Source organism: Prunus avium, chromosome 1 (genome assembly GCF_965620075.1).
Source record: "Prunus avium chromosome 1, drPruAviu1.hap1.1, whole genome shotgun sequence".
NCBI classification, from domain to species: domain Eukaryota; kingdom Viridiplantae; phylum Streptophyta; class Magnoliopsida; order Rosales; family Rosaceae; genus Prunus; species Prunus avium.
This window is the reverse complement of record NC_142284.1, coordinates 10,694,928-10,721,812: the sequence shown is the minus strand read 5'-3', so window position 1 is coordinate 10,721,812 and position 26,885 is coordinate 10,694,928. Positions and strand designations below refer to the sequence as shown.

At 37.2% G+C, this 26,885-nt stretch overlaps 3 protein-coding genes and 1 pseudogene across 3 annotated transcripts; all 4 read right to left on the bottom strand.

The window, feature by feature from the left end:
* Positions 1-4,021: 4,021 nt before the first annotated feature.
* Positions 4,022-5,059, bottom strand: LOC110750282 (major allergen Pru av 1). Its single transcript, NM_001426261.1, is given in 2 exon segments — positions 4,022-4,659; positions 4,796-5,059. Coding segments are annotated over 2 exon segments (483 nt in total). The 5' UTR covers positions 4,980-5,059; the 3' UTR covers positions 4,022-4,360.
* Positions 5,060-9,054: 3,995 nt separating this feature from the next.
* On the bottom strand, positions 9,055-10,168 carry LOC110750239 (major allergen Pru ar 1). Its single transcript, XM_021950536.2, has 2 exons — positions 9,801-10,168; positions 9,055-9,579 (listed from the first exon to the last, which is right to left on the bottom strand). The coding sequence occupies exons 1-2, from the start codon at positions 9,982-9,984 to the stop codon at positions 9,281-9,283; spliced, it is 483 nt and encodes a 160-aa protein (XP_021806228.1). The 5' UTR covers positions 9,985-10,168; the 3' UTR covers positions 9,055-9,280.
* Positions 10,169-15,899: 5,731 nt separating this feature from the next.
* On the bottom strand, positions 15,900-17,843 carry LOC148297282 (uncharacterized; annotated as a pseudogene).
* Positions 17,844-19,023: 1,180 nt separating this feature from the next.
* Positions 19,024-19,921, bottom strand: LOC110750231 (major strawberry allergen Fra a 1.07). The gene is made up of 2 exons (XM_021950528.2): positions 19,638-19,921; positions 19,024-19,506 (listed from the first exon to the last, which is right to left on the bottom strand). Exons 1-2 carry the CDS (start codon positions 19,819-19,821, stop codon positions 19,208-19,210), a joined length of 483 nt encoding a protein of 160 aa, XP_021806220.2. The 5' UTR covers positions 19,822-19,921; the 3' UTR covers positions 19,024-19,207.
* Between the last annotated feature and the right edge of the window lie 6,964 nt (positions 19,922-26,885).

Below are 26,885 nucleotides of genomic sequence, written 5' to 3'. Positions count from 1 at the left end.
ACAAACAAAATGGATCATCATGGATATAAAGTCTATTTTTTTATTTCTTTATATCTTATTGTACGGTTGTTTGCTTTATTAGTTCAGTTGAATTTCTATATTGATATGAGTTCTAAATTGTAATGAAATTGATAGTCTAATTTTTGCTCATCACTTTAACTTAAGGTGTACTCTCACCGTCATTCTTAACACTTGACGCATGTTCATGGGCATAATCACGATTCCACAAATACAAATCAAACATTTAACTATTATTATGCTGATGAACACCTGTAAAGTGTTAAGAAGGGTGATGATGATATACCTTGGGTTAAAACAATGAGCAAAAATATTTCCTTATTAACTATACTGACGAATTTAAATTAATGGTGTAAAATACTCAGTAGTTGTTCAAATGGTTAAAGAGGCAATTAAGGTTAAGTCACAATCAATATAGTGATCAATATATTCACACAGTTGTACTTTGTTTGTTTTTCATTTTCTTTTTCAATTTCCTTCTTTTCTTCTCCAGCTCAAACCTAAGACGTAGGTAGCTAGGAAGGATTTAAGTCTTGGTCATGTACAACATGTTGTAACATTTAGCTCTCATGACTTTGTCTTTGAATTCCCAATATGCAGGTAGGCCCGATAGCGTGACACCAATAAAAACTAAAATCTAATAACCAACGACTTTTCAAATATGTTATTTGGAAGCAATCCAGTAATTTTAGAGAAGTTTCCATACTTAATTTTTCTAATTAAATAGCTTTTTGTATAATGGGGGGAGGAGCTAGCATGGGACTAGTGTGGTCCCAGGCCCCACTTAATTTTTATCTTTTTTATTTGTATATTATATATCAGTAGCCTCTCCGTACGCGCTTCCGCACCTGTGAGAGGTTTTTTTTAAAAAAAATTTAAATTTATTTTAGAATTAAAAAAAGATAATGGGTAGTTGTGTTTAATAGAAAGAGGATCCATTATCTTATTTTTCTTTTAATTTTAAAATTTTTTAATATGAAAAAGTGTGAATTTACTATATTATCCTCATTTAATTAATAATTTCAATTCTTAATATTTGCATTAACCAAGGATACAGATAGATATATATATAGATAGATATATATAGATAGATATATAATATTATAATATATTAGATTTGTTTTAGGATATTTATGCTAAAAAAAATTAATATATTATGTTCTTTTTGTCTACAAATAAACCATAAAATTTCTTGATCTCTCTTCAACTCATCTCCCTTAAATCTTCTAGGTTAGTTTATGATATTTGCAATATAAACTCCTAAAGTTTTAACCTTTTTTTCTCTTCCTCTTTTGTTTAAAGCTTTGTGAATTTTTTATTTTCCTCTTCTTTTTTTTCATGTATGAGTTGGGTACCTTAATATTTCCCTTTATGAACTCTTTTTGTTTTTCATTTCTTTTTTCTGTGAGAATATAAATGATTAATTTTTAAGTCTTTAATAGTATAGATGATGAAATTAGTATTTAACCAATGTAAAATATGAAATTCATGATAATTAATTTTGTTGGCACTAAAAACTGAACAGATGGAGATGAGTGCAACTTACAAGCGAGATGGACGATCGAGAGATCGATTGGATGTTGGATGCCGATTCTTCCTGTCCTTGGATGCCGATCCTGAATAGAAAGAAGTCGAGACTCGTAAGGTCTATGGAACCGGTGTGGAACCAGCCTAAGACCCTCCGATGCCGAAGTAAGTTTGTTGTTCTAAGAGCTCTTGCTGTTGACCATATAGAAGTATAAAAGTCAAGCTGAAAAGTCTTACCACTGTATTGTAGTGGAGGGGCCTATTTATAGAGGGCATTTAGTATGCTCTTAGTGCTCATTTTCGATGTGGGACTCGGCGGAGGGCCCTATGAGGTTGACACGAGTCCTTAGATATTTCAGGCGGGTTCTTCGAGGTTGATTCTGCAGAATCGGTAGGGGATACCGATTGTAGGCTGTGTTGGGCTTGTAATGATCTTTTGCTGCTTTGAGACAATATCATCAGTAGCCTATGCCGATTGTCCGAGGCCTTGGGTGCTTGGGCGAGTTTATGAGATCCACGTGTCGTTGTACGAGTGGAGGGTCAGATATGGTACAAACAGTAGTCCCCCAAGTTGCCGATTGAGAAGCTTCTCGATTGGGGACTTGAATGTGTATTCGGCATTCTGACCCGGACACAATGGTCCCATAGTTGCCGATGGTGGTATGTAGTCCCCCAAGTGCCCAAGGGAGTGAGTTTGGAGAAGAGACGGCATGATGTGCCGATTGTTGCAAGGGGTGAGTGAAAACTCATGAATATGCGGTTGTCGTTCGACACGAGAGGTGAGTGAGAACTCATCAATGTGCGCCTGCCGTTCGGCACGAGAGGTGAGTGAAGACTCATCAATGTGCGCCTGCCGTTTCCCACAGACGGCGCCAATCTGTTGATGCTAAAACTAGACAGGTAGTATGTAGGCCAACTTAAAGATGAGGTGGATGTTGAGGGTGAGGACCCTCAGTATGTAAGAGCAATCGGTAAATAAATGGACGTGCATACAGAAGACAAATGTACGTGGTTCACCCGAATAATGGGCTACGTCCACAGAGAAGTATGTTCTCATTATAATAATGTGTGTATACATTGTACATAGGGTTAGACCCAAGGGGAAGAGGAAGAATACCGAAGGCCGAAGGCTAATGGCCGAAGGCAGATGATCTGGCTGATGGCCGATGATTCGTGGGCTTGTAAATGGGCTCATGGGTAAGCCCATGAGGCCCTAGTAGCCTACCCAACCTCTTTCTTCCTCCCTCCTTCTCCTTTGAAGGAGAGGGGTCTTCTTTTATAGGGAAGGGAGAGTCCCCTTCTCTTGTGTTTTGTCGATGTGGGACTCCCTTCCCTTTGCTTGGATTAGCTTGGAAATGCTTGGAAATGCTTGGCCAGATATTGTACAAACAAATTTATAAAGAGAATACAAGTTTTATGAAGGACTCCCTCTAATATGAAATTCTGACCCCGCCACTGATGAGTGATTAGGAAATCTCATTTGCTTTAGTTTTGTTTGTGTAGACTTTTTTGTATGATTTGGTCAATTATACTGGATTAATTAGTTTGATTAGTTCTTATTCTTCTAATGATAATATCTCTTTTTTTTCTAAAGTCGAAAGAAGTCCCAATCCCAAGTTCGAATCTTTCTGTCCGTTTGATTTATATAACTTCTGTTCACAAAAATAATTTTTTAAAAAGAAACCTTAGTTGACACTTTACTTGCACTAAATCACGGGCTCAAATCACCCGATCTTGGGGCAAGGAGAGTCGTCTTAAGATAGCAAAGAAAGTCGTCTCTGTGAATTAATTCTTCTCTGTCTAATTTGATATATAGAATTTGCATTTGGTCACATTTCTAGATGGATGCACCAGGTCAAAATTCATAAAGCTAGTAGGACCCCGCTCCTTATCTGTTTGAATTTTTTTTATTTAAAACCAAGTCGGTTCATGTTTGTCCAGTTCGTGAAAAGAAAAAACAAGTTGGCTCCATATAATATATTACTCAGTAGTAGTGGTCTTTAATTACTTTAGTTTATCATAAGAGGTTTATGATAATTGCTCGTCTACTCTTTAATTAATTACTCTAGGTTATCATTATAAAAATCTGTCCTAATTAAAGTAAAAAGTATTACGCATGTACCGACCCTAATGTTTGTCTATCTGCATCCAAAGTTTGCCAAGTCTTCATTTCAACGATCACTGTCTTATCAAAATGTGAAGGGATGTGATGTGATGAATGGTTTGTTTTAGCGTAGTTGTTGCCCAAATGGGACTCAAGAAAACTTTCAACTTTGCAAACTCCTTGAATAATCTTGTAATTTTGTTTAATTTGTTTCAATATTGGGTACATAAGTAACTGATCTTAATCACTTGAGCTATAAACCTTTTACGAAGGAAGTCAAGAAAATTCTTCTTATAGCGTCTTGGGGTAGGGAAGTAATTAATTCTCAAGTTGATCATGTGCAATTATTGATTATGCTGCAAATTTTATATGGTACAATCTAGTATTATTATATATAGAACATAGGTTTTAGGAAATTTACTCACTGCACTAATTGTTTGCAAGTGAAACATTTCATTACAAGGAAGTTTCATTATATTCATATATAGAAGATAAATACACTCTGCTCAGTCTGCAACTTGATCCAAGCAAAAACATCAAAAGCAACCAGAAGATCACAACCCATAAACACTTATTTTCAAGCCCAAGTGCCCAACAACCCTATGGCTACTTTGGACTGACTAGAAAGCAACAAGAAAAGCCACACAAATCTTCTTCGACTGATCATATAGTAAAGGCAAGACCCAAGCATCACGGAGACATCTGATCAATTTAGTTGTAGGCATCGGGGTGGCCCTTAAGGTAGGTCTCAATGAGCTTGAAGAGATTGGAGGCCTTCTCTTTGCCAGCCTTGACATGCTCTTCCTTGATCTCAACATTTCCCTTGGTGTGGTAGTGGCTGGTGCTCTTGATGATGGATCCTCCGCTGGGGGATGCCACCAACTTGGTCTCGTACGAGATCTTCTCAAGGGTGTCTCCCAAAGCATCTCCTTCGATCAAGGTGTAGCTGTATGAATAGTTTTCTTTGTCAATGGAGTCAATCTTGTGCTTCACGTAGCCGTATTGGCTGCCTGAATAACAATAATAAAACATGTTATGTTATCCCACAGTCAATCTGAGTCACACATATATGTTCAAGTAAGAATTCAACGACCTGATTTCATATTAACAGTCTAACAACATATATACTGTAAGCTAATTAATTACCTTCGCCGAAAGTGATCTTCTTGATGGTTCCGGGGCCGCCATCTCCTTCAAGGATTTCAGAGTGCTTAATTGCCTGTGGAGCAATCTTAGGGACAAGGTTGTCAGCATCGAGGACAAAGGCCTTGAACAATCTTGGTGGTGGGATCTCAGAGGTGAACTCGCTCTCATATGTGAAGACACCCATGGTGATGATCAAAAGGTTGAGGATGAGCAAAATGAACAAACTACAAAGATGATGGTTTTAGAGAAGGTTGAGAGTGTGTTGAAGATGAGTACAGAGAGGTGGTATTTATAGATTTAGACTGAAGGTTGCGCCTTGTGAGCTGTTCCCTCTACAGCGAAGAGTTTGGGGCAAATTGTCATTTGCATATTGGAAGTCTCTGAATTAACAAGGAACTTCAAATTTTTAATATACAAATTGTGTCACTTATTTATTGGATATATATATATATATCTCCCAACATCCAGTATTTAATACATATCTGTGTCTGGGTCAAATAAAGTATAACAAAATAAAATAAAGGCTTTCCAGATGTGTTGGTACAACTTCAATTTTCCCCTTGATCATCATAGTTTCAAGATCATCATAGTTTAAAAGCTGCTTGTCAGATAATTGGACCGTCGGCATCTCATTTTAATTTGATGGTAAAAAGTAGGAATTTTAGATAAAGATGGTGCTTTTTTTGGAAAGCTTTTTCAAATCATCGGATATGGTTGAAGGCAAAAGGCGACCAAATGAAGAAAAACAAAATACACATGTCAGAAATTGTGACAAAATTGACCAAGAACAATAATTTGGCTTGGCTTGGTTAATTATCACCTTTGTAATTTTTTGTTTTTGTAGCTGCTTTTTTTCTGTTCTTTTCTGATTTTCCTTCTCTTCTTTAATTTGGGAGGGAGGTGGGGGAAAGGGGTGGGGTTGAGTATTGAAGACTTGAGAGTTTTTATTTCAAGAATGGCAGCTGGCAGTCAGAATTGGCTATCAATATATTTAATACCTCTCAATCTTTTGCTTTCAGAATATCTTTTCTATTATTTTTATCCGATTATCACATGTGGTTGCGCTTTAGTGTCGAATTTTCACTTGCGTTTCGATGTCGGATCTCCATTATTATTCTTTTTGCGGTTTCTTTATGTTTAGAATAAGTTGCAGAGAGTCTTTGGGTTCTCTATGTAATTTTGACCTCTTCTTTTGTGAGAGCTTTTTATCTCTCATTTGTGAAAGTTTTATTTGTATTGTTATAATTTGGTTTTTTCAAGCTTTATATCTTTTTGATTATTCTAAGTTTGCAATCTTAGTTGAGATGTCTATGCCAGAGTTTCTTTGATCCTGTGTGATCGTCAATGGAGGCGCGTTAGATTGTCTTAATTTTGATGTTAGATTGCCGTTATTGTAATGACATTTTTGTGACTAGTTTGTATTGGCCCTTTGTGGCTAAATTATGAATGCAATTATTAAAAAAAACATCTTTTCTATGATGATTGCTACATTAACTATTTGGTTTTATTGATGGAGTAGTTGCATTAGGTACCAAATGTCACATATACAACTTACTATGTAGTATGTAATAATAATGGTATCACATTTTGTCTATTGCATGTGACCAAATTACTTTACCTTACAAAAATCAATAAAATAAAAATCTGCACACAATAATTTTGCCGAAAGCTGTTGGAAGGCGTCATAGATAGTACCATTCAAATGCCTAGAGCATGATAACATTCTAGCTGACAATTTTATTTTATTTCTTTCGTTACTAATAAAATCTCCTCCCAAAAAAAGTACTAGTCTTACATATATATATAATAAGTTCCCTAGCACAAAGGACTCACTATAGTGGTAGTAGTTTAGAGTAATTGTTTTTTTAGAAAATATTTTGGGTTCGAGTCTTAATATCTATATAGTGTGTGTGAGTTTGATATATTATCGTCCCTCCTAATAAAGAATATTCCAAAAAAATAAAATAAAAATAAAGTTCCCGGGTAGCCAGGGCATATACAATGTATCATTCACTAAAGAATAAGTATATCGAATATCTTTTATTCCCTACAAATAATTAAAAAATTATTTTTCTTGTTAAACTATTGCTACCACCTATTATCCATGAAGTCAATGGAGTTCGGAAAAGTATACACCAAGTCCATTATTTGTACAACTTATATTGAAGTTCCTTTTTATTATTAATTTTGTTGTTGTTGCTCCCTATCAACTAATTAAGGTTGACTAAGTAGTTTTATTGATATAGCTCATCTGAACAATTATTGCAGGCTTGGCATCTCTCATAAGGGTTTGTGAAATTTTGAAAACTAACAAAGTTTTAAGCATTTAGAAGATTTTTCAGTCCCTTTTTTTTTATATATTCTAAAAAAATTACTTGAGAGTTTAGACACTATTTAAGAGGGTTCAATCATTACTCGAGTGATAATATATATATATATATATATATATATATATATATATATATATAGGTAAAAATAAATATATGTTTTTTGAATACAAGTGAGGGGAGCTTCTCCAATGCGAACTCCAATGCGAACTTGTGTTTTAACCGTTGGATGAAGAGCGAAAAGAAAGAAAATAAAGCACACAAGTCATCCAATGGTTAAAACACAAGTTCGCATTGGAGTTCGCATTGGAGAAGCTCCCTACAAGTGAGTGCTTATATTTTTAAACGTAAAAGAAAATTAGCTAAAAGATTTTGATGAGTGTAAAAGATGGATAGTTAATATTGAAATATTAGCAAATGATAAACTAGTGTACTGGTTTGGAATAAATGCTTACTTTATGAAAGGTCTTAGGTTCGAGTCCTAGCATTTATATAGTGTATGTGAGTTTAATATGTTATCATCCCTCTCAATAAGAAAGATCGTGAAAAAAAAAAAGTTTTGTTTTCATCAGATTTTTTTAATTCTTGACGTACACGATTATTATAAATTGAAGAAAAATTTGTGTGTTTTTCACATGTCCCACCTCACCGTCTTAAAGATCATGGTTAGTCCTAATTTAGCATATTCGTCATGGCATGGATATTCCCAAATTTATGCAATTTCAAAGACAACAAAGCCCTCGCCATTTGTAAGTGTTATAGGCCATGAGCTTCCTTATCTCATTATTTTAGTTCGACTCATAAGATAATATTAATTTACAAGCATTGTGTTTCATTGGCTTAATATCGTATTGTGCTATCCTTACCTGAACTTACTATGTTATAAACTCATTATGTCATGTTATTAAACGGTCAATTTTATTTATAAATTTCAGATGTCAACCTTTAGATTCATAGTTTTATATTATTTTTATAATTTTCTTTTGTTGTACCAAATATAAGGCAAAGACAGAGGCCAACAGGAATAGGCGAGTCACTTTAAACATAGGGATTTAATCATCAGACTAATCAAGTTCTAATCAATTTTTTTTGGTGACATCAAAATATTGTTAAATATATTGAAATCGAAGAAAATAATGAGCCCAGTGTAGGCCTCATCATTTGGTCCGCAGGATCATGGGCCTACGGGGGCCCGCCTGGCCCATCCAACAAAAGCCCGGCCCGGCCCGTTATGGGCTTTGAGAGGGCTCAGCTCGCTTGGGCTTGGGCTAGGCTTGGACTTGGGTGTTTGAAGCTCGGCCCGGCCCATAGGTTCGGCCCGATTAAGCCCATGAAAGCCAGGCCCGGCCCGCCCACAAAAGCCCAGCCCGTTAGGCCCGCATACATATATAATTATGTATAAATAAGGGTTTAGGATTAGGATTACATCACTTGAATGACAAATCCCCCTCTTTCATTTTTTTGTGTGTGTGTTACTTGTTTGAAAAATTGTGTTTCTATTGAATTATACTCATTCCTAGTTTATAATTGGATGATTAGCACATTAATTTGTGTCATTTATTAATACAACAATTATATATATATAATAAGATGAACAACATATCATATCACCAAACATAATCATACCACCAAATATAATTATACTTTTCTTTAACACATCACCAAACATTTGCATATTTATTCATACCATCCTTATAATAAAAATAAATTTTTTTTACACTTATTATTTTTTAGGCCCATTTCGGCCCGCCCTAGCCCGATAGGCTTTTTCAAGCCCAGCCCATGAGACGAGCTTGGGCTTTGAATTTTCTAAAAAAGCCTGGCTTGGCCCGGCCCGATATTTTCTCTCCTCTTTAAAGTCCGGCCCAGCCCAACCCAAGCCCATTAAATTTGGGCCGAGCATTGACGAGCCCTAGCCCAGTGCACTTGCAATTTATAGTTTTATTAACATATGATTTTCATTATTTTGTAGAAAATAATACAATCCCAATCCACCTGGAATATATGGGACAACAAACATTTAACACACCAAGGCCAGGGCAGTTTTTCTTTCCCTTTTTTTTTTACCTCACTCTTTAGGCAGAAACAACAACATCAAATCCACACCTTCAGCTGATAACAGAGCTTGAAAAACATAAATACAAACAAAAGTCTGGATTTAGTTGTAGGCGTCGGGGTTGGCCAAGAGGTAGCCTTCAACAACCTTGAAGATACCGGCAGCCTTCTCTTTGCCAGCCTTAACTTCCTCTTCCTTGATCTCAACATCTCCCTTGGTATGGTAGTGGCTGATGGTCTTGACGATGGATCCTCCGTTGGGGGATGCCACCAACTTGATATCATAAGCGATCTTCTCGATTACGTCAGACAAGGCATCTCCTTCAATCAAAGTGTAACTGTATGAAAAGTTGTCTTTGTCAATCCCATCGATCCTGTGCTTCACATACCCATATTGGCTTCCTGCAAATTATAACATAAATAAACAAATTAGTCAACCATGCTTGTCACATTACAAGAATTTTTTACGATCTTAAAAAAAAAACATGAGCATAATTACTTCACTTGTAAATCAAGTGGTTAAGAGCAGTTACTATTACATCTGAGTGTCTTGTGTTAATCCCCCATTTTTTAATCTCTCTCTTGTATTAAAAAAATAAAAATAAAAAGAACTAGCTAATTACCTTCACCAAAGGTGACCTTCTTGATGGTTCCAGCTCCTCCATCTCCTTCAAGGATCTCGGTACCTTTCACTGCTGTTGGAGCAAGCTTGGGGATGAGGTTGTCGGCGTCGAGGATGACAGCCTTGAACAACTTGGCTGGTGGGATGACAGAGGTGAACTCTGTTTCGTATGTGAAGACACCCATGATATGAGTTTTTGAGTTGGAAAATGATCAAAGGAAGAGTTTAAAGGACACAGAGAGTTGTTTGAAGAGTAAAGAGTTGTTGGGATGAAGAGAAGAGAAAGGTTTAGGCTGTGTTTATAGAAATCACTGGGGTTGAGATTATAAGGCCACAGCTGTGTGAAGTGTCCCTGTAGATCATCAACCAGTTTATGCAAGTTGGTGCTGCAATTAATTGTATCGGATAATAATCTCCAGAAAGAAAAAAAAAATAATTTTGGACGGTCTGATAGACTCTGAAAGTACACAAAAAATTAAGACTGAATTGGGTGAGCCGAGTTTGCAGATGGTCTTCCAACTTTGAATTTTCAATGTCTCAGTTTACTCGAACTGTCGGTCATCAAAGTTAAGGTAAACTTACGTTGATTTTTTTTTCCTGCGAAACAGTAGGGATTCAATTGAAATCAAGGGAAAAAAAAATCCAGAATACATAGTAAAAACTCAGCCTGAAATGGAGGTTCTTGCAATACATAAACTGTAAAGTTACATTGTTTTTATGAGAACGAGAGATTTTTTAAGAGAACTACATGACATGAAAATAGAAAAAAACAGACAACTCTGGGGAACTTCATGAACCGTTCATACATAGCCTGTGCTATTCTCACCTTTTATTTAAAAAGAAATATGTAAAAAACAATTAAATTTTGTTAATTGTAGGATATCTATGTATTTAGCCAAGGTTTTATTTATTTATTTACTTATATGTTTTTGGTTCCCCCCTTCTCTGCCTTTGGGGTTTCAAGAGACTTGTTGGTTTGCTTTGATTAATCAGCAATGGCAACTGGCGGTCACCATTGGCTATTGATCCCTTTGATATTTCTATGTTTCAAAATCATTGCTTATTGTCTTGATCAACTGCAGTGTTTTTCTTCGCAGATAGTAACATGAAAAAATCGAACTCACACCCAATTCAACGACCATTTATTGAGGTTGGAAAAAGTCTCACTCACAAGACCTATGTTGGCAGGGCAAAAGGGAAACCAATAAGAGCAATGTAATTTATTTTTATTTTTTATAATGCGATAATTCTAATTAAATTACTCTAATGTACGAGAAGGAGATCGAACTCGAGTGTAAAGGAACAGACGTAATGCCTTTGACCATCTAACTTCATCCACATACACAGCAAGAGAAATGTAATCACTTGGGTGAATTGAAAATTAATTTTCCAGATCATAATTCGTTCCATCATTTTAATTTAAAAATCAAGTAATGGAAAAAACATATTACATCAAAGCCTGTTGATGGGTGATGCAATCACCTTGGGACCAAATTTCGTCCTCATTCATCCGTCGAGCTAATCGTACCATAAAAACAGTCCATGTTCAACATATATGGTCATCAAAGGGATGTTTTTCTCTGGGTGTTACATCAAGAATATGTATATCCCAATAAAGAGAATATATAATATATATTATCTATATATACACACAAGTAAGTCAGGGCCAGTGATAAGAGATGATGTTTCCCTGTAGTTAGAGCAAGATGTATATCAACATCGATATGTTACCTATATTATTTATACTATCAATACCTTGATTATACAATTATTGATATTGTGTTGATATAATTGTTGATTTCTTCTTTTCTGTAAATCACAATTTGACACATATGAATCATGTTTTAGTTACAAAAGAAGTGCATATTATAGTAATTCATGTTCTTCACACATATACATACATCACTATTGTAGAAAAACTCCCTCCCCTCCCCACCCTAACTAATGAACAAAAAAAAAAAGTTAATTGTAATGTATACATCTATAGGAGCAATTCTACTGGAAATTAATAAAGTTATGAATCAAGGATGTCGCCATAATCAGGCAAGGGTTTGCTATAGATTGCAATTATATGCTAATTTGGTCATCAAACTGTCCAAGTGCATTCAATGTAATATATTTTCAGATATTGAGTAACAGTGTCATTGAGCTTAGCAACACCAATAATTATAAATTGGATTTTTGATCACATCAACTAGTAATGCTGCTTCTTAGAATAAAAATAATATTAATTCATTGAATAAAACATTATAACTTCTCAAAGGACTCACTAGTGTAGTGGTTTGAAGCAATTGCTCACTCCAAGAAATGTCCTGAGTTCAAGTCTTAGCATCCGTGTAATGTGTGTGAGTCTAATATACTATCGCCCCTCTCAATAGGAAAGATGCTTAAAAAAAATTATAACTTCTTTTGATCCCATGGAGACATCCCATTGAAATATTTGGTGGGAGTTTTTATTTTATTTTTTGTTGAATGATTCTAGGGACATTTTAAAAAAAAAATTCTAGAAAATCCATTATAGCACTCAATATAAAAGAATTTTAGATTTTGTTAATTGCTAAATGCACTTGTCCACAAATGGCTTGAAAAAGTCAATTAATTTGATAGGGTTTAGCAAATGGCCAAAAGACTCGAGAAAATGACTGAATATCTACATTGAAGGACATGATAAGTTTGTCCAATTAAGCACAATACAGTACGGAAGACCACCATTGTGACAAGTAAAATAATTTTATCTCCAGCAAGTGTTTCCAATTGAAAATATGGTCAATTCTTCAGGGAACTTTGGACATGTTAAAGATTTTTAGCCAATTTTTGACTTTTAGAATTTTAATTATTATAAAAGGCTTTCGAGTTCTACTCAGAGAGTCATGAGAGGCACGAGTACCATGGAGATTTAAACCCAAAATTACTTAGAGCACTTTCACCAGTTTGCCATTTGCTATGGCAAGGGGGGGCCTGGGGTAGCTACTATTCATGTGAATGTGGCTGCCATTGCAAAAGGGTTGTGGTGTTTCCATCCATTGCCATGGCAACAACTATTCACATGAGATATGAGGAGAGAAATTTGTATAGAGTTTTGGTGTGGGAAGTGAAAACTATGACTAAGTATTTATTTTAAAAAAATCTGAAATTTTTTGTATTTTTAAAAGAATTTTTTTCCATTTTTTATAAATTTTTTTTGTTGCTGACGTCATCACTGATGTCAGAAAACCCGGTCTTGAACTTGGGCTCATCTTACCTGAGGGCTGGCCTGGTTTCGTGGCCCTCAGCAACTGCCCTTGCCAGCCCTTACTGCTGGAAACGGTTTTTGGGCCTAAACCCCCTCAGCCCTTGTTGCTTGAACTGCTCTTAGGAGCGCACCAAAGGCCTGAATCAATCTAACCAAGAACCCATTGGTAAAATAAAACATTTATTTGATCTTTACCAATTTTTCCTCTTTGCTGGAATCAACTTATTTACTAAATTGGGCCAATTGGGCCATTGCAATTTTGTTTTTGTGAGGATAAACAAAGTACAAAGCCCAGCTTATTGGGGCCTTTCTATGGATTATCTGCCTTTTAATCAAGTTCTCTGTTGATGATACCGAACAATATGTTCTTCCCTTAGATTTCACTTGGCTGGGAAAAGACATCATGTAAAATCCACAAACTATCAAAATATTGTTGGAAAACAAACTAGAAGACGATTGATGGCTGATGTTGACCAATGCAGGCTGGGCAGCCACTCTTGAATGGTAGTCACGCTTCCAAGTCTTGAGCCAAAGAAGAAAAATCAACAACACAAAAAGTACCATGTAAGCCAAAGAGGATTGATGAAGAAAAATTAATAAGAAAACAGGACATTTGTTTACTTCAACAAACAGAGTTCTTTTCCAAGCTATTTTCTCCTATGCTCCGTTTGGATGAAGGAATTGCCAATTACATAGAATTCTAAAATGACGGAATTTAGATTTCCGTCATTTCAATTTCTAGCAATTGAAGATTTCTGTGTTTGTATTTATGTATGTCGGATTTTGTAAATGACATAAATTGAAAATTTCAATGTTTGAATATCTCATGTAAATTATAAATGACAGAAATTAAATATTTCGAAAGAAAAAAAAAAACTAATAACCGACATAGAATGTATTCCTCGAAGTATAAAATAACATATCGTTTGATGAACTAAATAACTCAACTTAAACAAACAGAGCATATTAGCAAACCAAATCACTCCCCACGTGCAATAAACATCAGCAACATACTCTTTTTTTTTTTTTTTCTTCTCAATTGGGAGTCTGAAATTGTTTGTCATTTTCTATCAACCAAGTACATGCTCTGAGTTATTCATTTTCACTAAGACCTGGTACTGCTTGTACTTCAGCATATACCTCTGCTGGATCTCAGCACAGATAAACTCTTCAAATGATAAAGCCATTCTAGCAGAGAAATTAAAAGGGCTTCGATTAAAAAGTTGCAGACAAAAGTATAGGAATAAACGATTAAGATTATGAGGGTATTAATGACTTGTTTTAGATGAAGCTAACAACTACAGAGCAAGGTGATAACACAAAGTGATAAAGCTAGCAAACAACTACAGAGTGATTAATGACTTTTTTTATATGAAAACTTTGGGCTTTTATTTATTTATTTAAGTTTTGGCTCCATGGAAAATATGAATTCCCGCACTATGGAAATTGTGAAATGACGTCTATTTTGGTGGAAATTAAACTCGGGAATTGGATGCCTCAATTTCCATGATTTTTTCCGTGCGTCATTTAATAAATTCCGCGCTTAAGTTGCCAAACAAGGGAATTGTCAATTTCTTCTCTTAAATTCCCGATTTTTAGCTAAATTCTGAGTTATTTTCCAGCATCCAAACGGAGGGCTATGGAATTCTTAATTACACATGTGTTCAATTTAGAACTTTCTAAAAATTTAGGGTACTTTTGAGTTAGCACTGTAGACATTGAATTTTTGGTGAATTAAATTCCACCAAATAAGAAATAATTAGGGTTTGGTGGATTAAATTGTGGGCCCCCATAATCCGCCCATGTGGTGTACGACTCATCAAAATCGGATTAGTTGTCAAAAGTGACAAGTGTCGACATTCGACGGAGTGCATCAAACGGTTCAAAGTGAAGACAAAATTAAGGGAAGAATCTTCTGTGATTGACTTTGATTTAAATAAAATATTAATCAAGTCAATCAATCAAGGATAATTTGGTTAAATTGCCAAATTATTGGAATTGTTTTTAAATCAAATCAAAATCCCACAAAGCAAGGTCCCAAAAAAGGGAAACTATTTAGGTCAAGCATCCTGCAGGAGCCTATAAATAGGAGGCCTCAAAACCTTGGAGAAAAAAGCTTAGACAGACCAAGTACTCAGAAAAAACAAAAAACTCTCTGCATTCTTCACCTCACTTTGGAAGAGTCACAAAACACAACAAATACGTGCCAGTTCCTCCACCCTAGAAAAATCCAAACACCAAACAAGCCTTGTATTACCCGTTTGATCAAGATCAAGTCTCTGCGACCCTTGTATCAAACACAAATTCTCTTTAAACACTTTGGAGATCGAATCAGAGGATTTAATATAGAGATTGTAACCCTAAATTTCATTAATACAAATATTATTTTGTACACGTGTTTTTGTCTCATTTGTCGCAGGATTGAAGTGTATACAAATTTGAGTGTTTGGTGCCTTGTGCAGTTTCAGCTCGTGCAGGCGAAGGAGCGTTTGGTGCCTTGTTCAGTTTAGGCTCGTGCAGGCGAACGAAGGAGCGTTTGGTGCCTTGTGCAGTTTCAGCTTGTGCAGGCGAAGGAGCGTTTTGATTGAATTTGTGTCAAGAGAAGTGAGAAGTGTCCTCCTTATGTTTTTCACTACGAGAGGTGCTCGACACATTATTCTTGAAGAATCCTTTGGGGAAAAAGTCATGTAGCATGATGGGGCTAGTTGACCTTTGTTTCAAGAGTTCATCTTTTGGAACCACTTTGTTCATATTTGACAATTTATTTCCTCTATGCCTTTTAGGTGGTTGAGGAGAACTTCTTTTGTTTACACATCTTTTTGATTGAGCAGTTATTGGCGAAGATGCATTCTTCTTATGTAACTCCCTTCAAGTGACCAATGTCCATCCTTCATTATCGTCATTGGATGATTCGACACTACTTTGACTTAACATCCCAACACACTCATATGGATTGAGTTGATGGGTTTCAGAGACTGCCCCTAGTGGTTGAAGTGAGGGCGAAGGTGCCGAATTAGAGAAGACAAATGAGATCGTAGCATGGTTCGACTCTACCACCTTGTCAAGATCCACTTTGATTCTTCCTTGTTGTGCCAGCTTCATGATGAGATCTTTCAACACGAAGCACTTTTCCACTGGGTGACTGATGACACGATGGTATATGCAGTATTTCGGGTGGTTAATATGATTCATCTCTTCAGGGTGTTTGCACACGGGTAACTCAATCACCTTCTTCTTGAGTAAGTCTTCCAGCATGCCTTCTACGTCAGAGTCTGGAAAAGGATACTTCTTCTCCTTCATTTCTTTTAGGGTGTGTCATCGTGGTTCTTGATCTTGAGTCGACTCGGCATTCCTCTCATCTTTCTTGCCTCGAGTGGAAACCTTCATTAGAGCGGCACTGATCGTCATTGACTCCAAGATGCCTGTCTTCAAAGAGTCTACCCCATTTCTTGACAACTTGTCATTTCGATGATCACTCACCATTTCCTTTCTTCCATCATGACTAGCGATACTTAGCTCTATGCCATGCGCACGAGTGGCCAATTCTTCAAAGCTATGAGGTTTGATCCCTTGAAGAATGTAGAGTAGACCCCAATGCATACCTTGAATGCACGTCTCTACCACCGATAACTCTGAGACTCGATCTTTGCAGTCGAGGCTTAATGAATGCCAACGATTGATGTAGTCAACAACAGGTTCGTCTTTTCGTTGCTTTGTGCTAGTGAGCTCTAGCATGCTAACTGAACGACGAGTACTATAGAAGCGGTTGAGGAATTCTTTCTCCATTTGTTCCCAGCTGTTAATTGACTCGGGTTCCAAGTCAGTGTACCAATTGAATGCAGTGCCTCGGAGTGAGCGGACAAATTGCTTCACGAGGTAATCGTCATTAGTGCTAGCGCTGTTGCACATCTCGATGAAGTGGGCAACATGTTGTTTAGGGTTACCTTTTCCATCAAACTGCATGAACTTTGGAGGTTGATAACCCGTTGGCATTCGAAGGTTGTCTAACCTTTTGGTGTAAGGCTTGGAATAGATAAATGTATCTTGAGAAGGCCCACCATATTGAGCCCTGATGGTGTTCACGATCATGTCCTGAAGTTGTTGGACCGATAAAGAACCCACTGAGGCGGTGTCGCCTTTTCCGTGCAACTTCTCACCTGACTCTGCTTCATGACCCAATCCTTTCTTGTTGGATTCAGCTTCATGATGTGGTCCTTTCTTGTGCATGTCTTGATCAAGCTCCTTATCCTGATGTGCCTCCCACTTGTTAATGAGAGAAGCAATCTGCGCATCTTTCTCTTTGACCATCTTCGTCAGTTTTGTGACCGCTTCGCTCATATGGGCTAGTTGTTCTTCAATAGACATCGCTCCTGTCACCATGACCTGCATAGCCATAGAATAAGACTCACCTATGGACGCCGAGGGATTCATGGCAATCTTCTTTGGTTGGTCATCAGATGAGAATCCATGGTATGAGCCTGTGCTCGAGTTAGCGTCTGAAACAGGCGAGAGTGAACGTTCTCTTGAATTCGTCGAGCCCGAAAAACTCCTTTCTTCGTTCCGAGAGTTTCTCGCATCCGCTCGGGGGATATTCTTCTTTGCCCCCAAGGAAGCCAAATTGATAACCGTTTCATGCCTTCGGTTCACGTCTTTCGCCTTGGCTTGAGTTGGTATGAAAGTGACATGTTGAGTTGTGGATATCGCCTTGGCCTTGTTCCGGGTGACGACCCCAGCAAAGTCTCCGCTTGAGAAAGAGGCGCTCACGCTTTTGCCTCTCGTCGTGGGAACGGTTTGAATCTTCTTGGAAACCATTGTTTTCAGTGTGTTGATTGATTTTGTATTAATGAAATATAGGGTTACAATCTCTATATTAAATCCTCTGATTCGATCTCCAAAGTGTTTAAAGAGAATTTGTGTTTGATACAAGGGTCGTAGAGACTTGATCTTGATCAAATGGGTAATACAAGGCTTGTTTGGTGTTTGGATTTTTCTACGGTGGAGGAACTGGCACGTATTTGTTGTGCTTTGTGGCTCTTCCAAAGTGAGGTGAAGAATGCAGAGAGTTTTCTGTTTCTTCTGAGTACTTGGTCTGTCTAAGCTTTTTTCTCCAAGGTTTTGAGGCCTCCTATTTATAGGCTCCTGCAAGATGCTTGACCTAAATAGTTTTCCTTTTTTAGGACCTTGCTTTGTGGGATTTTGATTTGATTTAAAATCAATTCCAATAATTTGGCAATTTAACCAAATTATCCTTGATTGATTGACTTGATAAATATTTAATTTAAATCAAAGTCAATCACAGAAGATTCTTCCCTTAATTTTGTCTTCACTTTGAACCGTTTGATGCACTCCGTTGAATGTCGACACGTGTCACTTTTGACAACTAATCCGATTTTGATGAGTCGTACACCATATGGGCGGATTATGGGGGCCCACAATTTAATCCACCAAACCTTAATTATTTCTTATTTGGTGAAATTTAATTCACCAAAAATTCAATGTCTACAAGCACACCAGTTGGAATCATTTGGATTTTTTTGAACTCTTATTTAGAAGTGGCTTTCTTTGACTAAAATTATTAAAGTATTAGTTTGAAAACATGACACAACGGAGAACCATAAAAAAAAAAATTTAAGCATGATTTCTTGACAGATATATTTGTAAAGAAACAAAGAACAACAAAGGCGCCAAAGGAAAACAGGTAGCCAAGCATGAGCAGTGAGACTATTATAAATAGCTGAACCTGTCCAGAGTAGCTAATCTGCCTCTCCTCCTTGCCAACCAAAGAATCAAAGTCTCAAGATGGGGTATTTTAAGTCTTGCATTTACGTAAAGAAAATGTTGGACCTCTCAACTCAATGCTAATTGATTTGGGTTGAATGTTCTATCTTTAAAAGATATACTTGTATATTCTGATTGTTGGCTAAGTTAGCCTGGACACTTAATATCGATCGATGTGAAATTCATGAAATCAGGGGAAACATTGCAAACCAAATTTGGAAAAAGCTATCAAATTATTGAGATTGAAATCAAATACAATATTACTCTTTAATCATAACCACATAGACTGCTTTTGTATGAGAAAAAGAAAAAAATTGAAAACCACACTGCTGAACAAACAGAGAAAGGAGAGAACATAGATTGTTGCCCTAAAAATGTAGAATATATAATAGATTGTTTTAGTTGTAGGCATCAGGGTTGGCCACAAGATAGGTCTCAATAACCTTGAACAAAGCTCGGGCCCTTTCTTTGCCAGCTTTAACATGCTCTTCCTTGATCTCAACATCTCCCTTGGTGTGGTAGTTGCTGGTGTTTTTTATGATAGAACCTCCATCTGCAGATGCCACCAACTTAATCTCATAAGAGATTTTCTCAATTTTGTCTGAAAGAGCATCTCCTTCAATCAAACTATAGCTGTACACAAAGTTATCTTTGTCAAGCGCATCAACCTGGTGCTTCACATAGCTGTATTCACTACCTGTAATTTGAAAATTTGAGGATGGTCAATGTCAATTTTTATAGAAATTGAGACAATGCTGCTTTTAAGAAACATGTTAACTAGAAAAACAAGTTAGTAGAGAGAGAGAGATTGGTGGAAAGTAAACTAACCTTCCCCGAAGCTAGTCTTCTTGATGGTTCCAACACCTCCATCTCCTTCAACAATTTCAGCACTTTTAACTGCTTGTGGAGCAATCTTTGGGACGAGGTTGTCAACATCTAGAACAAGGGCTTTGAACAACCTAGGTGGAGCAATGACAGAGGTGAACTCGGTTTCGTATGTGAAGACACCCATGATGATGATGGTGTTGATAATTGGCTCAAACCATGGTCAAAAGTGGAAACACTTTCTGCTAGTTATTGTTGTAGTTGGCTGTTTGCCTTGGTATTTGGTTGATTGGTTACTTTTGGCTGTTTGTCTTGGTTGATTGGTAGACAAATTGCATGGGCACATTAATTGTTGGGCGTTGGCTAATTAATTGGTTTGACTTCAGTAGCTGGCCTCATAACCGAAGTAGTTGGCCTTCACCCGTTGGCTTCTCTATAAATAGAGAAGCATGGCAGCAGCAAGAGAGAGAGTAGAGCCGCACCAAAGTCTGAGAGAGAAAAGTGAGAGAGGAAAAATAAGAGTTGGGTAGCAAAACATTTGTTGCTGCCATTAGTTATTTTTCCCTTTTCAATATGTACTCAATTTGTATTCCCTTTATATTCTTGAGTGTGTGAGCTTGGGTATATTTGGGGCTTGGGTTTCTGAGTGTTAAATACTATTGTATTCTCTCATTTGATTTTAGTGGAATACTCCGTCGTCTCCAAACTGGATATAGGCATTGCCGAACCAGTATAAATCTTGGTGTTCTTGTTGGTGTTGTTTGTTATGTTTTCTTTATCCCTTGCCAAGTTGTTTATTTTTCACTCACAGTTGGTTGACGCTTTCGCACAACAAGTGGTATCAGAGCTCCAGTTTTCGACTGGGGTTTCACAAGAGTGAAAAATTTGCTGGAGCTACAGTGGCATGAATAGTGCTGTGCTACAGTCGCGAATAGTGTTGGTGCCACAGTCTGTGAACAGTGATTGCTACAGTAGTTATGCTACAGTCTGTGAACAGTGATTGCTACAGTAGTTATGCTACAGTGCTGTGAATAGTGCCGAGTGGATTTGATGGCTGGAGATAAAGACGAACTTGTGAAGGAGAAGGAGTCGACATCGTCATCATCGGCACCTACATCCAATAGACATCCTATTGCTACTACAAGGTTAGAGGTTGATAAATTCAATGGCTCTAATAATTTTGGTATGTGGCAATGTGGAAGTTATGGATGTGTTGTATCAACAAGAGTTGGATATGGTTCTGGAGGATAAACCAGAAGATATTGATGACAAGCAGTGAAAGCGAATTAATCTTCATGCTTGTGCCACTATTCGATCATTCCTTGATAAGGAGTTGAAATACCCGTATATGAAGGAAACTTCTGCTAAGGAGTTTTGGACGAAATTGGAAGAGAAGTATATGACCAAAAGTGCAGGAAATCGGCTCTTCTTGAAGAAGCGACTCTTCCAATTTCAGTATCGTCCAAGTATTTCTATGCACGAATACCTCAATGATTATAATAAAATACTTACTGATTTAGCAAACCTTGATGTGAAAATTCCTGACGAGGATAAGACACTATGTTTGTTAAATTCATTGCCTGATGATTATGATCATTTGACAACTACCTTGTTGTATGGAAAATCCAAGGTGAAACTTGATGAGGTGTCTGCGGCATTGGTGAATCATGAGTGTCGTAAGAAGGAATTGAAGACTCAAAATTCACAAACTGAGGCACTTGTTGCAAGGGGTCGAACAGAGGAAAGAAAATCTGGGAAGCGGGGAAAATCTCATTCAAAGTCGCAAGGAAAGTTTCCTGCTAAAGATGAATGTGCCTTTTGTCGCCAAAAGGGTCATTGGAAGAAAGACTTCCCCAAATTGAAGAACAAAGATAAGGAGAAAGCGGGTTCTGAAGCAAATGTTGCAAAATCTAGAGATGATGATTTCGAGTTTGCTTTGGCTAGTTCATCTGCTGATGGTCACTCCAAGGAGTGGATTTTGGATTCAGGTTGCACCTATCATATGTGTTCCATTTGGGAATGGTTTTCTAGCTTCGAGGAGCTGGATGGTGGAGTTGTTTTGATGGGTAATAATAATGCTTGCAAAACACAAGGGATAGGCAAAATCTATTTGAAGATGCATGACGGAACAGTCAGAGAATTGAGTGATGTTCGGTATGTACCGGATATGAAGAAGAATCTTATCTCATTGGGCGCTTTGGAATCCAAAGGTCTTAAGATCACCATGGAGGGTGGAGTTCTTAAAGCTGTGTACGGGGCACTGGTGGTGATGAAAGGTATAAGACGAAATAACTTGTATTTCTTGCAAGGGAGTACAGTTATTGGTGGAGTAGCTGTCACCGAAGCTGCTAACATAGATAGCACAGACACTACGAGGTTATGACATATGCGTCTTGGGCATGCTGGTGAAAAAGCTTTGCAAGGATTGGTGAGGCAAGGCTTATTGAAAGGTGCAAAGGCAGGCAAATTGGAATTCTGTGAGCATTGTGTGTTGGGTAAGCAAACTAGAGTAAAATTTGTTACTGCTATTCACAACACTAAAGGCATTCTTGATTATGTTCACACTTATGTTTGGGGACCTTCCAAGAATGCATCTTGGGGAGGTAGCCATTATTTTGTCTCCTTTGTTGATGACTTCTCTAGAAGAATATGGGTGTACACCATGAAGCGTAAAGATGACGTCTTGAAGATATTCCTGAAGTGGAAAAAGATGATTGAAACGCAAAGCGGTTGAAAGATCAAGACTCTCAGATCAGACAATGGGGGTGAATACAAGTCTGATCCTTTCTTGAAAGTTTGTCAAGATGAGGGTATTGTGAGGCATTTCACGGTTAGGGAGACACCACAACAGAATGGAGTGGTGGAGTGCATGAACCGTACTTTGCTTGAGAAAGTCCGGTGTATGTTGTCTAATGCTGGTTTAGGCAAGGCGTTTTGGGCTGAGGCGATTACTTATGCAAACCATCTCATTAATCGGTTGTCGGTTGCTGCGAACGAGGGCAAAACGCCCATGGAGGTATGGTCTGGTAAACCTTGTATTGATTACAAGTATTTACACATATTTGGTTGTCCTGCTTACTATCATGTTAGGGAAAGAAAGTTGGACCCAAGAGCAAAGAAAGCTCTATTTATGGGCTTTAGCACTGGCGTGAAGGGATACCGACTCTGGTGTTCAGATGAGAAGAAATTTGTTGTAAGCAGAAATGTGACTTTTGATGAGACTGCTATGGTTAATCAGAACAAGCATGAAGGTGAAACTGAAGCGACCAAGACCATGAGTAGTTCAAAGTAGGTGGAGTTACTGAAGACTCTAGTTGTTCCAGTAAGGTCTGATGTTACAAACATTAGTCCTACAGTTGATTATGATGATGAGGACGAGGATGATGAAGAGGAGGCACCTACCCAAGAGCCTCCACAGCAACAAGATTATATTGCAACCAGAAGATCGAGAAGGGAAATTTGAAAGCCTGCTCGGTTTACTGATATTGTGGCATATGCACTTCCCGTTATTGAAGATGATATTCCATCCGCCTACAAAGAAGCTGTCATGAGTTCAGAGAGTGTGGAGTGGAAGAAATCTATGGATGAGGAGATGAAATCTCTTCATAAAAATGAGACTTGGAAGCTGGTTCAGTTACCAAAGGGGAAGAAAGCAATTGGTTGTAAATGGGTGTATGCCAAGAAGATGGAATCTTTGGGAAAAGACAATGTAAGATTCAAACCCAGATTAGTAGCTAAAGGCTACGCTCAGAAGGAAGGCATTGACTACAATGAGGTATTTTCCCCCGTAGTAAAACATTCTTCTATTCGTATTCTGTTGGCTTTGGTTGTACAGTTTGACCTTGAGTTGGCCCAACTTGATGTCAAGACTGCGTTCTTACATGGTGATTTGGAAGAAGAGATTTATATGTCTCAGCCAGAAGGTTTTAAGGTTGCTGGCAAGGAAAATTGGGTTTGCAAATTGCAGAAATCATTGTATGGCTTGAAGCAGTCTCCAAGACAATGGTACAAGCGATTTGATAGGTTTATGATCAGGCAAAAGTACACAAGAAGTCACTATGATCATTGTGTATACTTTCGCAAGCTACAAGATGGAACCTTCATTTATCTGCTTTTATATGTTGATGATATGTTGATAGCATGTAAGAGCAAAGTGGAGATTGAAAGGTTGAAGACTCAACTGAGTAATGAATTTGAGATGAAGGACTTGGGAGAAGCTCGGAAGATACTAGGTATGGAAATTGAAAGAGATAGAGCGAAGGGCAAGATTAGTCTGTGTCAGAAGCAGTATTTGAAGAAGGTACTACAACGTTTCGGGATGAATGAAAATTCAAAACTGGTTAGTACACCTCTTGCCCCTCATTTCAAACTTAGTGCTTCTATGTCTCCTAGCACTGATGAGGAGAGTCATTACATGGCTCAAATTCCATATGCAAGTGCTGTTAGTAGTTTGATGTATGCTATGGTGTGTACAAGGCCTGATATTTCACAAGCTGTTAGTATTGTCAGTAGATATATGCATAATCCAAGAAAAGGGCATTGGCAAGCTGTGAAATGGATTCTACGGTATATTCTGGGTACTGTGGATGTTGGTTTATTGTTTCAGCAGGATAAAGTTACTGGTCAATGTGTTTTTCGATATGTGGATTCTGATTACGCAGGTGATTTGGACAAGCGTAGGTCCACTACTGGTTTTGTATTCACTATTGATGGAGGTCCAGTGAGTTGGAGGTCGATTCTGAAATCTATAGTTGCCTTGTCGACTACTGAGGCAAAATACATGGCTGTAACAGAAGCTATAAAGGAAGCCATCTAGCTTCAAGGGTTGCTTGATGATTTAGGGGTTCAACAGGACCATGTGGATGTTCATTGTGACAGTTAGAGTGCTATTTATTTAGCAAAGAATCAAGTTCATCATGCACGTATGAAACACATTAACGTGAGGTTCCATTTTGTTCGTGAGATTATTCATGAGGGAGATATTCTTCTTCAGAAGATTGGGACCGCCGACAATCCTACGGATATGTTGACAAAGCCAGTTTCGTTGCTCAACTTTAAGCATTGCTTAGACTTGATTGGCATTTGTTAAATTTGTTGATTGCCCCGTGGGGGATTGGGAGACGACTATTGGGAGTTCTACTTCGAAGGTTTGAGCCAAGGTGGAGATTGTTGATAATTGGCTCAAACCATAGTCAAAAGTGGAAACACTTTCTGCTAGTTATTGTTGTAGTTGGCTGTTTGCCTTGGTATTTGGTTGATTGGTTACTTTCGGCTGTTTGTCTTGGTTGATTGGCTGGCAAATTGCATGGGCACATTAATTGTTGGACGTTAGCTAATTAATTGGTTTGACTTCAGTAGCTGGCCTCATAACTGAAGTAGTTGGCCTTCACCCGTTGGCTTCTCTATAAATAGAGAAGCATGGCAGAAGCAAGAGAGAGAGTAGAGCCGCACCAAAGTCTGAGAGAGAAAAGTGAGAGAGGAAAAATAAGAGTTGGGCAGCAAAACATTTGTTGCTGCCGTTGGTTATTTTTCCCTTTTCAATCTGTACTCAATTTGTATTCCCTTTATATTCTTGAGTGTGTGAGCTTGGGTATATTTGGGGTTTCGGTTTTTGAGTGTTAAACACTATTGTATTCTCTCATTTGATTTTAGTGGAATACTCTGTCGTCTCCGAACTGTGTTAAACACTATTGTATTCTCTCATTTGATTTTAGTGGAATACTTCGTCGTCTCCAAATTGCATGTAGGCATTGCCGAACCAGTATAAATCTTCACTACTACAAAAATTGAAATAGACGACGGGAAAAAACAGTCGTTAAATCGACTGTCATCTTTTGAATGTCAAATTACGACGGTAATTCACCGTCGTCTATTATTTGTAAAGACGACGCTTTTACTCTAAACCGTTGTCTATTAATTGTAAAGACGACGGTTTTTTTTATAAAGAAGCGTCGTCTATTAGATGTAAAGATGACGTTTTTTCATAAAGAAGCGTCGTCTATTAGATGTAAAGACGACGGTTTGTTTAAAAACCGACGTCTATTAGATCTAAAGACGACATTTTGTTCCAAAAAACCGTCATTTATTAATTGTAAAAATGACGTAGTGATTTTACATTTTAGTTTATTTATTTATTTATATTTTAATTTTTAAATTTAAAGTTTTCAATAGCTCTACAATGATTTTAACTAGAAAAACAACCATAATGCATTCTGAACAATAAATTCAAGTCCAAATCTTCTATTTAGTAAAAAAAATATTTATTTCATAAAACTTGAAGATTCAAAAGTAATTACATTGTTAACCAATCTTGATTCCCACTATATCCATACAAAATACCATCTCCATAGCATTAACCTATAATTACAAAATACCATATCCAAAGCATTGACCTATAGTTGTTGTATCTTCCACAATTTGTACTTGGTCTCCACATTCAGCTATCATCTTGGTGTTTACAGATCTGCTGTAGTAATAGTATGTCTGCACCTCTATAGCTAAGTGGCCTCAACTTGCTGTAGTATGTCTGAACCAAACATTAGCTAACAACAAGATCTAATTTAGCAAAATATACATGAACCTGGGCAGAAAATGGAACTTAAGAAGTGAGAATGTAATTTGCAATCAATGCATCTCATAATTTAGCAAAATATACAGAAATTGCTTCCAACATGCATATCCAATTTAGTTGCCATTAGCTATAATATTCACTGGCACACAAGAATGCATAGCCTCTGCGTTTTCCAGTAGATAAGTCAACATTATTCATGGCGTACGTCCCAAAGAATTTTCAAGGGCACCCAATGAGGAGGATACTTAAAAATGTGCAACATCCAAAATAAGCGCCATGTCATTTCCAGAATGATAGACAGCAATAGGTGAAAAATGACCAATACCCGTCTGCAATAAAAATTTGATTCTTACTAGTCAATACCTGAACAATTTTCAAAGAATCAGAGAGTGTGACAGAGGGAGATTTAAGCAAAATCCTTAAATGAGATAAACATCAGTATAGCAGTATAGTAGTATAGTAATTCATAAGGCTGAGAATACCAAGCATATCTACAGCTAACTTAAAATAATGTTTCCACCAAAGAAAATGTACAGTAGTATGGCAATTAATAATACTTGTTTGAGAGCTGCTCTATCATATGATGAGATCAAATGACAATCATCAGAAGTAGAACATCTCAAGACACCTACTATGATGGAAAATCATGGATCAGAAAAGTTTACTGCATTCAAGACATT

Coding starts and splice junctions, on each gene's coding strand:
- LOC110750239 (XM_021950536.2), bottom strand. CDS start 9,984: ATGGGTGTCTTCACATACGAAACAGAGTTCACCTCTGTCATCCCACCA. Junction 9,580..9,800: donor GAAGGTCACCTTTGGTGAAG/GTAATTAGCTAG, acceptor TATAATTTGCAG/GAAGCCAATATGGGTATGTG.
- LOC110750231 (XM_021950528.2), bottom strand. CDS start 19,821: ATGGGTGTCTTCACATACGAAACCGAGTTCACCTCTGTCATTGCTCCA. Junction 19,507..19,637: donor GAAGACTAGCTTCGGGGAAG/GTTAGTTTACTT, acceptor TTCAAATTACAG/GTAGTGAATACAGCTATGTG.